The sequence below is a fragment of the Rhyacophila brunnea genome, unplaced genomic scaffold (assembly GCF_057557595.1).
Source record: "Rhyacophila brunnea isolate RB1 unplaced genomic scaffold, BYU_Rbru_1.0 scaffold_18, whole genome shotgun sequence".
In the NCBI taxonomy this organism is placed as follows: domain Eukaryota; kingdom Metazoa; phylum Arthropoda; class Insecta; order Trichoptera; family Rhyacophilidae; genus Rhyacophila; species Rhyacophila brunnea.
In genome coordinates, this window is record NW_028232837.1 from 26,288,770 (window position 1) to 26,304,356 (window position 15,587).

Consider the following 15,587-nt stretch of genomic DNA (forward strand, 5'->3'; position numbering starts at 1 on the left):
ATTAGAATGTATGTAATTATAAAACGGGAAAATAAACATATTATCACAATAGGTACCTACTCAAAAACCCATGCCGTACTTACAGGCGCGCGCACAGAAAAATATTATTGAGAGGTCCATTTCGACAAAATATCCACAATATCCAGACCCAACTAGCACTCAAAATGGAAAATTTTCAAACCGGAGCGGTCGTTGATTTTCTGAAAATATTAACATAAGTACCTAGTTATCTAATGTTGTGTGTATTTTATAAAAAAATAAGTGTTTTTGAATGGTCATTCTAGCTCAAATGGTAAAATTATTTTTTCCACAATTTTACGACCCGGAACGACGCTTCGGTGCGCTTCGGTCCACTTCGACCCCTGGACCCAACCCTCTCCCTTGTGTGGGATATAAATTGAATGTGATATAGGATTAGCCATTTGATAGTGGAACGTGAAATATTATTGTACATCACTATTAATTCATTGGACATGCCACTCGAATATAAATTTCCGGTCTGTTAGTATCTTAGTCTCTGTATCGCACCGCACAACATCTCATTCTACCGAAACTCGGACCTCGGAAAAGTACCATAAGTGAAAAACTCGGCTAAAAATCGCAGTCCTCGGTTACCAATAAATACGACAAAATATTCATCAGAATCACCACCGCCTTGCGCTACAAAGAATTTTCCAGGGTTTTTGCAAGGCGGTTTCATAGGCCCTGGCCGAATTTAAATTAGCAATACCCGATGCGGGTAGAAGAATAGTTTTCAATAAGGCATATTCTCTCAGCCGGCACAATTTTCATTTGACTAGCATCAAGTAGAGTAGGTAGTTTGCGTGCCAAAGTCTTTAAAGAAACCTAGATAGTAAATGCGAGGTATCCATAAAGGCATCTAGAAAAAAAAAGTATTTAACATAACTACTGTAACATATTCATGTGCCGACTGTTTACGCTACAAATAAAACTCGCTCCTCCATCCATCGGAGCAACCACCAAATGTCGACCTTTTCATCCACCATACATGAAACCCACGTGGTGTATGTTTATCACACACCTCAGATGCAGTCCAATTTTGTGGGCTGCGAAACCACGTGGAGTTTGCTGATGTGTTATTATGATTATAATATTGGAAACTTCTGAACAAACGTGTGCGATCTAGCATTATTTAACATAGCATAGCTATCTCTGCCAGCGTGGTTATTCACGTTTCTCTGTAGCATCTTCACATTGAATAGAATTTAACCTATTATGCGATTATGCATAATAATATTATATATCTAACCTACTTATCTGTACAAGTATTCAAGATATTGCATTAAAATCCCAAAAGCAACACAATAACTACCCACACATTTGTTCCTAACTGTATGAAAACTCTGATATTAACATGAATCATTTTTTGTTTATTTTTATAATTTAATTACATTTTATGATCTAATTAAAATTAAGTAGTGACATCCTGTGGGTATAGGCAGGCTATGCATTACATATAGATAGCATATTATAAAGGGCGAATGATGGAACGAATACAATATTAAAACTTTTGACTTTTGAGAGCAGATTTTCAGACAATTTGAAACTAAAAATGAAAGGGCGTGGCATTATCTGGTTATGGGCGGCACTTTTTCTAGGGACGTTACTGCAATTAAGCAATGCGATTTGTTGGCCGACATCTCGCCATGTTATGAAAAACATTCAAACAATCGAAATGTAAAATCGATTTTCCACCATCTTGGTACCTATGTTATCGGTTTTCAATTGCAACATGTTAAGTTTAACTTCAAATTGTATTCAGCACTATTAACTATAATATGTCCAAACTGACAACCAGCATTTATAAATAATCTGCCATTTTGGAATTTAGGTGCTCCTGGTATGGATTTCCCATATTTTTAACACCAGAATAATATAAAAATATTAAAGATGGTTCCGCGGCTTAAGCATCGGCCTATCTATAGCGTCGTGTGTCCCAGGTTCGAATCCTGGGTCTGGTAAGTAGTACACATATTGTTTTTCAATAGGTTGAGCAAGTGGCTGATATCCATTTCTCTTAAATACAAGATCTGTTAATACAAACCTCTACCTTGTAGAGGCCCATAATATGATCTTATTAGGATCGGATCTGACATGGTTGGATTAAATTAGTACATACATAAAATTTAATTCATATTGGTTTTGTACACACGGAATCGGAAATGGTGACACTTTCCGTGACGTTCTGTAGCGCATAAAGCTTTTTTTTAAATCATCTGCATAAAACCTACTGCCAAAACTTTTAATTTCATCTCTATTTTTTGTTTGCCACTCATAAGAATGCAGTGACGTCCCTAGACAAAATGCCGCCCCTAAGCAGGGCCAATATGCCGCCCCATTTTTATACATTATTTTTTACCATCATTTCATGACTAATTTAAATGTCATCTTTACTTCAGTAGATAATATTGCGGGTCCACGGTTTTAGATACATTTTAAAATACATCTGACAACTTTCAAAACTCGCGAGTGACTGGCAAAAATATTTGGATAAATTTATTAGGTTATTATGTACCTACCTATAATTAAAATATAATTCGCAAATTTGCACGTGTCATTGTTGGTCATCAAGGACGTGACGTCTAAGAACAACAGAAGTAAACTAAACATCGCAAACTCGACAAAAAATTACATGCCTGTTAAACCTTTCATGTTAATTATACATTTTGTTTCTCCTACCAGTGAGCTCATTTTTTTAATGAAAAGATATTCCCGTTATTACTAAGTTTAGGTACCTATTTCTATATATGCCTAATGAGTAATGATTCTCCTCGATTTGCCGCCCTTCGAGCAACTGCCACCCCCAAGCGACGCTCAATCTGCCTACCCACATGGGACGTTACTGATTACGTGCATATCTCCATTTATACAACTAACAAAATACAACATTTTGAAATTAGAGCAAACTTAATTCAATCTATAAAAGCAAAACGCTGTATATTATATTAATATTTCTCTTGTCATTAAAACCATCAGGCATGTAATATGCGCAAATCGAAATACATCTGTCATCTTCGTGAAGTTCGCAAGAGTAATGGTGTTTGTAAAGACAGGTGTATTGCCTTTTGGTGAATAATACGAGCCGTTTAGTCACGGTGAGTCGTCCCATTTATAATACTTCAGATTATCTTCTCATTTTTAAATGATATAAATCTAATTCACGATTTGCAAATTCAAATCGCTTTTACTACCCACCGTATCGGATTAGCCAACTCATAACACATCATCAAAAATTCGTCATGTATTTCTGTGTTATATTACGTTTACTGCCAACAATAAAGTTGTTTTTTAAGAATATTTTTAGTACAACAATATGCTAAGGCAATTTGTATAATAAAGATAAAATGAGGAGGCGAGGGGTTAATGCACCTAAGCGCATAGATTACCATATTATAGCAAATTAACCTCAAAGAGAATTATTACGTTCGAAATTCTACAAAAATATTGACAATATTCTGGAAATTACGCCTTGTTCTCAAATAATACAATGAAAACATTAAATTTAGATGCGTTGCTGTACAAATACGTTATAAATAGTATTTATTTTGTTCTATGCTATTTATTTATGCTCTGTTTTTTTGTGCAGTTTCTTTGTGACGCGATATGGTCCATGTGAAATATTGAAATAAACGTAGACAGTTAGAGTGATTCGATATTTTTTTTATTCACAAGCACGTTGTTCAGTATTATGAATATCCATTGTCCACGCAGTTCCTTTAGACTGAAAGCTCGAGTGAGGTCACGCGATTGGTAACGGTTGGACGTGGGCACGCACTCGTTTACACGCACCTCATATCACCATTCCACCGCTACTATCTGACCATTTTATCTACTCGTGATGAATTGATGCAATTGCGTTATTTTCGAGAAGTCTAGCCTTTAAATTCGGAAATTTTTGGTATATCGAGATAAAATTCAACGAAACTGGTAGCTACCAACAATATAGTCTATAAACTTTGCAAATTTCATCAATATTGGTCCAGTAGTTTTTGGCTTATAATGGAACAAATCGTCAGACAAACGTAATTTCAAAATTATATTTTTTGCCTAAATATCGTGAAAATAGTCAAAACGATTATCAAAAAATTTGGCAAATACTTCGAAATTACAAACATTTCAATTGTATAAAATATAGTATAATAACGTTTCATAATATAGCAGTGCACTACATTAAATGTAAATGAACAATATATAATTAATATATGAATCTTCTTCTCATATAAATGGCTTCCTACCTACTTATGCAGTCATGCGAAAACTGCATCTAATTCATGTTTTCCTAGATGCCACCTGTACTACCTATTTGAGTCATTAGCCCCTTAAATACAGCATTACGAAATAAAAAAGAATTAGTTAAGTCAATTAGATAGAAAGTAGGTGAAATTTCCACGAATATAAATTTGTGTTAGTTAACGGGTTTTTATTGATAATAATTTATTCTCATTTGGTTATGCGAACAGATTTTCCGCTTTAATCAAGCAAACAAACTATGACCAAAGAAAATAGAGTCATTTTAACAATGAGTGCGTGTGAATTTTACTTTTTACGGTCGCTTATAAAAAAGCCATGCGAGTAACATTCGAAAATCGTTTCATTTCTCTATCTTTTGTTCTACAAATCTATGGTTCAATGTTCCAAATTTGAAATACACACAATATAATGATAATATGAAACTGATGTCGCTGGTGTTATTCAAATTTTCTGTTTACATTTCTATTGAAAGCGCGGCAGTGTGTCAGTGATGCCAACCACGGTGCACGAATTTTACTGTTTATTGAATTTTCTCTCGAATAAATTATCTGACGTCCAAAATTATCTGTTTTTGTCGCATGCTGCCGATACAGTGTGCACGGACAATAAAAATAAATAAATATAATAATATTTTTAATTCGAACGATGTTCATCTTAGGTTTAAGTAACAAATAGTTTTGACCAAAGCTGCGGAACCTACAGCTTTAACATTGCACGTGGTCTGCCATTAAGTTTATTCTAATTAATATGTTTTTGTTGGATTAGCTTCGCTCATAAATTAAAAAGAAAAATAATTATGTTTCAAATTAATTTACAACGTGAAATGACTTAGCAGTTTAGGTAACCATTAGCTTTAGTACCCCTTTTCTGTTTCACTTCCATATGTTTTGGCTCTGTCTATATAGTCGGTTTTATGATCTATGAATCTTGATAGAACATAGTTTTTGGTCATCTTTTTGTTTGATGAACCTTCGAGTCATAGCTTAATATTTTACATATGTACGCATTCATTTACTATTCAGCGAGATGGTCAAATAATTTCTTAATTTTTTAACAAAAATTTAACGTTTATAAGGAAAATATAAATGTTACATTGTGATAATATGTAGGTAAGTACTGATATACCGAAGAGGTAGCAGTGAAGAATCTTCTTCACCTCTCCATGACTAACTATCGTTAGGAAACTTCTTCTGGTAATGAGTGGGAAGAGAATGTATGCAGCTCTCCTCCGAATGGAGGCCAGGTGTAATGTTACCTTGATCTTCAAGAGTGGGAGAGACAATAACTTTATAATTTTCCAATCTCATATCAATTTCACCCACCCATTTGTCATTTCTTTAAAATTTTCCATACCAAATTTATATTAATTAAAATTAAATGACACGTTAAATTTCTAATGACATTGAGTGTTCCAGTATCGATTTGAAAACGCCGCTCTAAGTAATCAATATTTTCATTAATTTTCAACAGCAATTTTTTCTGGTCAATCAACCTAAAAAGGATGCCGAAGTCAGTTCAATGGTACCCAAGCTAAGCTTGTTGCAGTACCTACGCAATTTTATTCATAAATCCTTAATTATTGTTCTTTATATTCTACACATATCTACAGTAGGTATGGTATAATTATTCTAATATTTTATTAACTCTTAACAAGCCCTCTTTCAAATCAATTGGATATTTAATTTCTTATATAAAATTAGATTAATATGCAAATCTTCTACGGCTAATTTTAAGCCAGTTTCTTCAAAGTAAACTATAGCATGACATTTTAATTTTAATCCAAAATGGTACGCGGATTATAAATTTATAACTGCGTGATATTATGAACACTCTGTACTTTTCCTATGACCAACAGCCTAAAAAGTACCGTAAAATGTTAATTAACAGTCCTGTTTTTGTTTGTTCAGTTGGTGTTAATGTCATTCATTTGAATTGCATAGAATCAAAAACTGCCAAATCCGCTTCAATTTAGTCTCCGTACGCAATTTGTTTATTCAATTGAATTTAAAGTTATGACATATCCGTTCAGTTTTCAGATATAATTGTCGAAAAAGAGTGGAAAATAGTGTAAGTATAGATATGTACGATATATTATATTATAATAGAATAATAGATAATAATATGTACCGAACTTGTATTTCATTTTACATGATAAGTTGGCAAGTATGAATTATTCGTAGCTTAGGAATTCTTGTCAAACGATTTAACATGTTCGATTTTTATTTTTAAATCAAATGAAAGATGGCGCTTATTGGCAAAGAATGAATCTACCCTTATTAGATTTCAATTAAATTTCAAACCTCCTTGAGAATAATATAGTTTTGCCAATAATTTCAATATTGTGACATGTATGTACCATACCTAACTATAGTATTTACTAAATGGAGACTTTTGTGTTTTTCTTGTCAAATCGCAGAATCAAGCTTGTCATAAATGCTATTTTTCAATGCAACCACCTTCCAAACTCCTGTCACAGTTTTTGTGTAAATTAGTAGAAATGTGGTCATGTTCTCGTTTCAATTTCATATTATGTTTAGACTCTATCCTCTATAGTATATAGAAGAAGGTTTTCTTCGATATATTTGGTATTTACACAAATATATTTAATAAATCTTTTGGACGAACAGACAAGCCTGATTATAACGTACAGATATACTCAAATCCATAATATGAAAGTGGTGCCTGCGAGTGGTGGAAAGAACGCCCGACTGTGGATCAAACGCTGTTGGATTTCATCATAGTAAGAATCATATTATGGATTAAGAATGGCTAACAACAATAATAATTGTTCAATTATTCCTCCTACAAATCTCTAGTGGGAAAACTCTACAGGATCGCCAATGCCTTATTGTAGTTATATAAAAAAAACGTAAAACAGTATTGCCAATTTTATGTTTAGCAATAAGTTTGTAGTTGTGGGATTATTTTTAAATGTTGGCGGTTTTGGAAAATGTTATTTCCGGAGGAAGGTAAACTATTCGGAAGACCGTTATTTCTGTTTAAAATTAATAATTAGGCGCATATCAATTCTATTGTTGCTAATTTGAGGATATATATAATATTATATCTGTGTCATTGATGAAAACCTTCTGATTCAACAGCTATAAATTACATAATAAAAAATGATTTTCAATTTTTGCATTGTTTCCAGGAAGGCAACTGAGGAATGTCGGCGTGGGCGGCTACTTCCGTAATGCGGCTGGCGGCGCTGTGCGTGATATTCGCCTCTCTTCACACAGCACGCGCCAAAGCGGGTGAGAAAGCATTTATTGTTCATTGCGCTTCGAATCGAGTCGTGACATACGATTGCCAACTTTAAAACAAAACAATTCTCTCGCATTATCTGATGCTGTTTTTTCCCGCGTTCCTAATTCGAATAAACAGAGAATTTTATGGCCGTTGCTTTCTTTCTGTCATTGGCGCTTTGTCTATGACATTTGACGTTACTTTAAACACCGTTTAGAATGAATCAGACGAACAATTATTTAGTAAGAGAAAATGTCAACTTTTACGACTCATTAATAACTTTGTTATAAATTATGTCATATTATCGTATTCTAGTAGGTACTTACCTACCCTTTTCACAATATAAAATAGAATGATTATTACAAACAATAAACATCAATAGAAAATTGGACAACTACGACATATACCTAGTTCGATATTATGTGACCTGAAAGTGCCCCACCACCGTCAAATGACGCTTCACGGATCGAACTCAAAACCCCTACTATAGAATGGTTATTAAAATGATCTAGGTACTTATCAACAATAACAAAAAACTATAGGTATATACTAAAACCGCGTTGACACGGTCCAAGTACGATCCAAGTACACTTGGATCGAGTGCCATACAAGTCACAGTTTCATACTAATTATTCCTATCCAAGTTAACTTGGATGAGTAAGACGCGGTCCAAGTAGCTTGGATAGGAATAATTAGTATGAAGATGTCTCATACGAGTGCACGTGGATGGCACTCGGTCCAAGTGTACTTGGATCGTACTTAGACCGTGTCAACGCGGCTTAAGGGAAATATATAGGGCACGCACAGTAGAAGTGTGTACTAACACCCTCATGACGGCACGGCACCCCTCTGTATCCGTCTCCCGCCTACGCGAGCTCGTAACAAGCAATTAGTCACAGATTTCGGTTAACCATCACCCTCGTTTGAACTAAATAGTTTTTGAAGCAGTTCCGGCCTTCCTGTCGAACTAAGAAGACGCGTTCATCAGCAAATATTTTTACCGCATATACGCTGTCTAATAGAACAACATAATATTGTACTTACTCATCTCTGTAATTATTTCTATAGTGCCTCAATAAGTGTTTCTTCTGAAAACAACCCCCCACCAAAACATTTCACCCTTCTCTTCTTTTGCGATTCGTTCCCGTATTCGCCCAGAGCCAAACGGGCGGCTTGTTATTACAGACCTACAAACTTATCTGATGAATTAATGGGGGAGCCACAGTCGAAAACTACCCAATCAAGACTCACAACTGGACAAAATCTGACATTCGAATGTTGTTTTCAATGTGACGTCCATATGGTAGTTCGTAGTTACATTTTTGACCGTTCTTTAGATACGTTTGTAGGACTGTTTCCTAACATCTTCGAAGTAAGTGATAAAATGAACAAATGATTTTTTATTTGAATAAAAACCTATTTTTTGAGTTTCACATATTTTTACAATCTGATCTCACACAAACAATAATAGCATCTTAATTAAAATGAGAATATGTATTGGCAACTCTAAAATCAATACACACAACTTCAACTTATACCTAAACTCATTTATTATCTCCAAACAAATGACCAAAACATTTATTACATTTTTTGATAAAGTAATTTATGTGAACCACAACTTATAATACTTAATATTTATTATATTCGCCAACTGAATCTGAATAATAGAGAACTCATCTTCAGATATTATAAAGATTGGTGGTTCGAATCAATGATGTTTGGTTCGAACCCACCCGAGGCGTTTTTTAAGTTTCCCTTCAAAAACTGTACAGTAGTTACACTCCCACTTCCAGGTAGATTTATATTATATTTAATCGGTATACGCTTTTCCAGTAAATTTAATTCACCGGATTCCACCGACAAGCATTGAAAAGTTGAACGGAATATGACATTTGCAAGGTGGTTGATCGTCAGCTATGAGAGAACGACTAGCAAGAGAACCAGTGCTCGAAATGTTCTGAGCCCACCGGAGTGCATCTTTGGTTCATAAAATCCTCAAGATTATCACTCCGACTCGTGGAAAAATAATTTGACCATCCGAGCTAGGTACACTATATGATATAAAAAATATATTACACATTGTATTATTCTAAAATATACGGAAAATTATCGAGCACTCCGGTTCGTGCTTTTTTTAAAATTTTGAACGCTCATAGCAGACGGACAGATACACCGATATATTGATATGTATTGGATGGTGGCCTTAAACACATAAGTATAAACATTTATTTAAAGTGTGTTCGTGTTTACACGACTTTAACTGCCACGAGAATAGTGTAAACTGTAGACTGTAGGTGGTAGCAGTAGCTAGGTAAAAATGTCAGTAAAATGTAAGTACCTATATATATGTAAAAAATTCTTTCTATGCTCTGTTATACAATATAAATGACTGACTTTTTTCACACAAATAAAAACTTCGTTGATTTATTCGACAAGCAACTTGCCACCTTTGTAAATCATTTTTTTAACAATTTCGCAACGCTCTGTGACTTTTCGAGGCTCATTTGTAGCAAGTAACATTTCCAAGAAATCTTTTCTTCTGTTTAATAGTAACATTGCTAAATCCGTTATTTATAGTTGACTTTTTTGACGATAACAAATCTTACCAGATACCTACCAAGTTTTACCCATTATTACACTTATTATACCAATTTTCAGAGAAAAGCCAACGAAGCATAGTGTAATACTTTTTTTCTTGATTGAATAATGCCTACATTATTATTTAAAAAAAAAGATTATTCAGTTTTATCGTTACCTAAGCATTAATACTAAAAATAATGTAGATACCTAATTGGTAATGCATTCTAACATGCACAAATTTCAAGGTTAAAATACACTATTAATAAAAACCATTAAAGTCGATTGGCGTCAACTTTTACAAAATAAAATGCAATATAATTTTGTATAACTGCTAAATTAAACTGTGCAAACGTACCTATATTTTCACCAGTGCCGTGCCTATGATCCATGTATGCGAGGATAAAACAAAAACATACCTACTATCTAAATATCTAGGACAGCGATTTTCTACTAATAATGTCCTTACGCACGATCGTATGCAGTGACTGACAAATTCAAGATCTAACTTTTAAGGGAAAGTTTTTTAATTTTCACCCCAGAAAAGTCTTTAAAAGTTGCGAATCTGTTTCTGAGGGGATAATATTCAAGTGTCCGCTCAGAACACAATAAAATTATGTTTTAATCAAAAACGTTCGTTGAACCACCGGTGTAAGTACCTATATAGTTATTTAAAAAATTGTGAAACTCTAGTTCAGTGATTCCCAGTCAGTGGGCCGCAACCTTCTAGGGTGCGTCCAAGGTTTAGATGGGACAGTATAGTACTGAATTAATTGTATTGTTATACCTAACTATTGTTATGAAAAACAATACAATACTACACAATATTTCTTGTGTTAGGGTAGGAATCTCACATTATACACGTGTTTAGGGTTAGAATCTTGAATTAGTCAGGTACCTCCATAGAATGGTCGAATAAATTTATAAACAATCCTCGTAAAAATATTTCACATAGATAAGGTACACAAGCTACGTCTGCAATCAAAACAAACGGAAGGCCAAAGTTATGTTCATAATATTATAATATGGTTATTTCGTTCTCTGTTTATCTACTTTCCATCTCATGAAGATGAATAATAATTAAACAATGGCTCACAATCAGTACTCTTAGAAAATCTTTTAACGTACATCCACATAGTGAGGATCGTGATGCTTTGCCTGAATTACAAACTGTAGATGAAAAACTTGTAATTGTTTATTAAAAGGACATCAAACATATTATTATTCTTAGGTGCCTGTATAATACCTAACTACCGTGATTCAACTTAGGTACCCAGCGCTCGAAATGGAAAAGATTACGAACCGGAGCGCTCGACAATTTTCTGAAGATATTTAGAAAGTTATCTAAATTTATGTGTATTTTATAAAAATAAGTTTGTTAAAAGGCTTATCTAGTTCAGACGATCAACATAATTTTTTCCACGAGACAGAGCTATAATTTTACCGATTTCACGAAACGGAACGGCGATCGGTGCGTTCCGGTCCATTTCGAGCCCTGTAGGTACCTATATTTACTATCGAACATGCAAACTACTCTACTTGATATTAATTAAAGAAAAGAAACTGCCGGTTGAGAAAAATGCGTTCTACGCCTATCGGGTATTGTTGATTGGAATTGGGTATTAGATCGTCTTGTAAAAACTCTGGAGAAATCTTTATCTCGCAATGCAGTGGTGATTCTTGTAAAAGTCTGGTTTGTCATATTCATTGATAACGCCACTGCTCCAATCTAGAATTTAGTTCCAATATGCTATTGGCCTTCAAATTAATAGAAATATGCAACCAGCTAGTCACTTTCGACTAAATGCACCAACGATTCATTTTCAATACCAACAAATTCACGTCATTTCTATCTAGAAGTGACTACAATCTACTTCATTCTCTACCTATAGATACACGACATGATAGTATATTATTTTACTACTAAACTTGTTATTAAATTCGTCATTGTTATTCTTTTTAATAATTTATGTAACACGGGTTAACATTCATCAACTATTCGATTGTTGATAATCTAAAATTATAATGATTCATGATGCATCGTCCAATTATTGCATAACTTCTTTTATTACGTGACTTGATCAAGTATAAGTATAGTAGGTACTACAGACAGTGACATCCCTAGACAAAGTACCGCCCTTAAACATAGTACTTAGAATCCATCCCCTTTCATTTTTAGCTTCGTTATGTAGGAACCTGCTAACCTATTTTATTATTAAACATACAATAATTAATACACCAAACATCTTCAATAAATAATTTCCACGAAGTCTCAAACGATGGTTGTTTTAGTTACGTGGTGGTCTGTAACGCTGACATGTTCGGAAGCACCTCTGTGAAAGTATTGCCTTTACGATAAACCAACATTACATTGTGTAAATCAATAGTTTATTGTCAGGATTTTATGATTATTTTTTTAACTAAGATGTCGATATTTTTTATAATGTGCTTCCCCCATGCAATGCATGATCTGCATACCCACGGGATGTCACGCCATGCAGGTCCATGGCTAACTACTGTACAACCGTCCTCCGGGAAACTCTATTTCGAGCTTTCTCTCTCCAGTCGATCACACTCAGCCTCTCTACGTCCCTTTTGACGTTATCTGCCCATCTCCTCTGGGGCCATGCATTCATCCCAACTCTATAAAGTTTAGACTTCAGATGTTATATCCCGCAATAGTCATTATAAATTTATGTTCAACGTACGCAACATGCCTACTCTTATAATTTGGATGTAATGTTTAGGTAGGTATAAATACCATGGTACACAACCATATAAATTTTGTTTTGTTTTTAACCGTTTAAGAACAATGAATTTACTATTTGTGAATATGTTTATACAGCTAGTTTTTTTTTTATAGATCAATTAAAATATCTTTGGAAAGTTGGCCAATTCGAATATTCAAATTAAAATCTCGAACTCTATAATATGACAAGGCATATTTTATTTGAGAACATATTAATTATGTATCAATTGAGTTGTCAATAGATTGCATTCTCTGCTGGTCGAGTAGCTACCTACTTAATAACTTTCAATTATTTTCATACTTATATGTACATGTGACACAATTCGACAACAGTAGCAATTAATTTTTATTCGATTCATATCAAGAATTCTAACTAGATTCCAACCACAATGAAAGGAGAAATACATACATATTACATATATGTACCTATTAAACTCTAAAGATATTGATAATTAATACGCTGTTTGGTTTATTACAGATTTATAAATCTTGTTTAATGAATTTGATAATAATATTTTTTCTTTCCTTTTCAGGTTTGTGTGAAGTAGAAACTGGACAATCTAGTATTATTGTAGACATAGAAGAAAGTAGAGGCAGTTGTAAGTATAAATATTTTTATATTTTTTTATTGCAATAAATAATCAACCATACCAAATACTATTACTCTTCAATAAATTGTAAAAAACATACCTACCTACATTTTTCCTTTTTGAAAAGAAGAGCAAATGGTAAAGAAAGTATCCCATATAATTAAATAATAATGAGGAATATTCATTTTTAATCAAATTTAGTAGAGTGGCAAGTATATTAAAATTAGTACTACGGAATTGCCACCAATTTTTGACAGTTGCAATAGACAGTAGCGCCACAATGTAAATATTATAGAAACACCATTTTCAAAATGGTGTAGGTACAGACACTTTGATAAATAATATTATTATGTAGTTAAATAATATATCAATGTACTAATGTATAATATACATCATCAGAAACTTTTACTGTCAAACTGTCTTGAACATTTAACTTATCAATTGGTTCATATATTATCATAAAAATATTAGAAGTACAACTTTGAAGTCTTTCATTTAAAAATTGTGTAATTTTGTACTATCCTATTCAATATAATATTATCTACCACAATAATTATTACAAAAAAGAATAAGTAGGTAGGTAACAAGCAATTCTAGCTTCATAACTGGCTCAAAGTAAAATGTTATGATATTGAGAAAACAGCATTATCTCAAAGTATGATGATGAAAAAGGAAATTATTTGCAAATTCTTTCATTTCTTAATTCTATTGTTTTGTTTCAGATGTCGGGCAGTCAACCATCCCTGCAGAGCTACCAATAGAAGGAGACCCGTTCTCAGAAATAATTCTCGACTTAGTTTTTCCCAAAGGGACCCCATTATTTATATTAAACGGAAAGAAATTACAATTGTTGGAGCCATTAGACAGAGATGCAAATAATTTGTCACATATCGTCTTTCAGGTGAAATATATTCTTATTTTTAGTATTTATTTCCTGAACCTTCGAACTGGTTTTGCCCTAGTATTTTATCAATGCCAATAAAGATTAAGGTTTTTTTGTATACTTGAGGTGCACAAAAGTTATAATTGAATGTAAATAAAGATACCACCCCACAATCTGTCGCAATGTGAATGTAATGCACAGATACATGGACTATTTTTCATTTTATAAGATAATTGGTCGCTTGTTTATAAACAAAAAATAAATCAATAATTCGTAAATTTACAGGGTCGGATCTCAATTTTTCTATTTATTACTTAACCCATTAATGACAACAACCTGATGGACCGTGAATTTCTATTAAAAAATTAAAACCTTATAAACATATTTTTTTAGAAATGTTTGACAAAAGACTAGTATTTCGGTGAAGTATTTCACCATGATTCCAAAAGATGGCAATGTGTGTACAATATATTAAATCATTAAAAACAATCGACCATGGCTAGTATAACAAGTGTAAAGTACAGCGTGTATACACGCTCATTTTCTATGCCAGCCTTACACAAAACGCACGTCCAAATATGATATTTGAGAAAATATTGTCTCGTATAAATAATATAAAAATGTCCATTTTGCCATAGATTCGAATCTTTTTAAATTGATATTCTCAAAACATACACATATGAATATAAAGAGTAGATAGATATTGTATGTCTTATAATATAATATCAGGGCTCGAAATGGACCGGAACGCACCGGAGCGCCGTTCCGGTTCATACAATCCCCAAAATTATCGCTCCGTCTCGTGTAAATATTAATTTGACTGTCTGAGCGAGATATGTCATATGAATACGTGTATTAATTAAGGCTCTAAGTACCAAAAAAATAAAAACTGACATTTTTATAGAAAAATGTTCTACATACCAACACCAATAACTTCAACTATAGTCTAAGTGCCTCAAGCAAGTCAAAAAAATACAGCAAAATAATTAAACCTGTCTACGTTGTAAGTCCGTTGGCGTGTTTTATTTATAATGGTGTAAGTAGCACTGTAATGGTCAACGGCATTCAATATAAAATGGCTGACAATGGTGTGTTAACACTTACGAGTTCTTAATACCTAAAATTATAGAAGCTGCCGTGATTGCTTCACAATGTAAAACCACATTTTTCAAAAGGTCTGCTTCATGAAATTTTACTGCAATGACTCGGTATTTTGTACCTACAGGCAATTCTACTTTTTGGTACTTAGAGCCTTAATTAATACACGTAT

At 33.2% G+C, this 15,587-nt stretch overlaps 1 protein-coding gene across 1 annotated transcript in view; it reads left to right on the forward strand.

Annotated features, from left to right (window-relative positions):
• Cad99C (cadherin 99C) overlaps nt 1-15,587 on the forward strand; it is a 252,720-nt gene that overhangs the window by 212,637 nt on the left and 24,496 nt on the right. The window contains exons 5-7 of the mRNA XM_085945473.1: nt 7,424-7,526; nt 13,378-13,443; nt 14,157-14,335. Coding sequence (XP_085801599.1) covers nt 7,439-7,526; nt 13,378-13,443; nt 14,157-14,335 — 333 coding nt within the window. The 5' untranslated portion in view covers nt 7,424-7,438. The remainder of the gene's footprint in view (nt 1-7,423; nt 7,527-13,377; nt 13,444-14,156; nt 14,336-15,587) is intronic.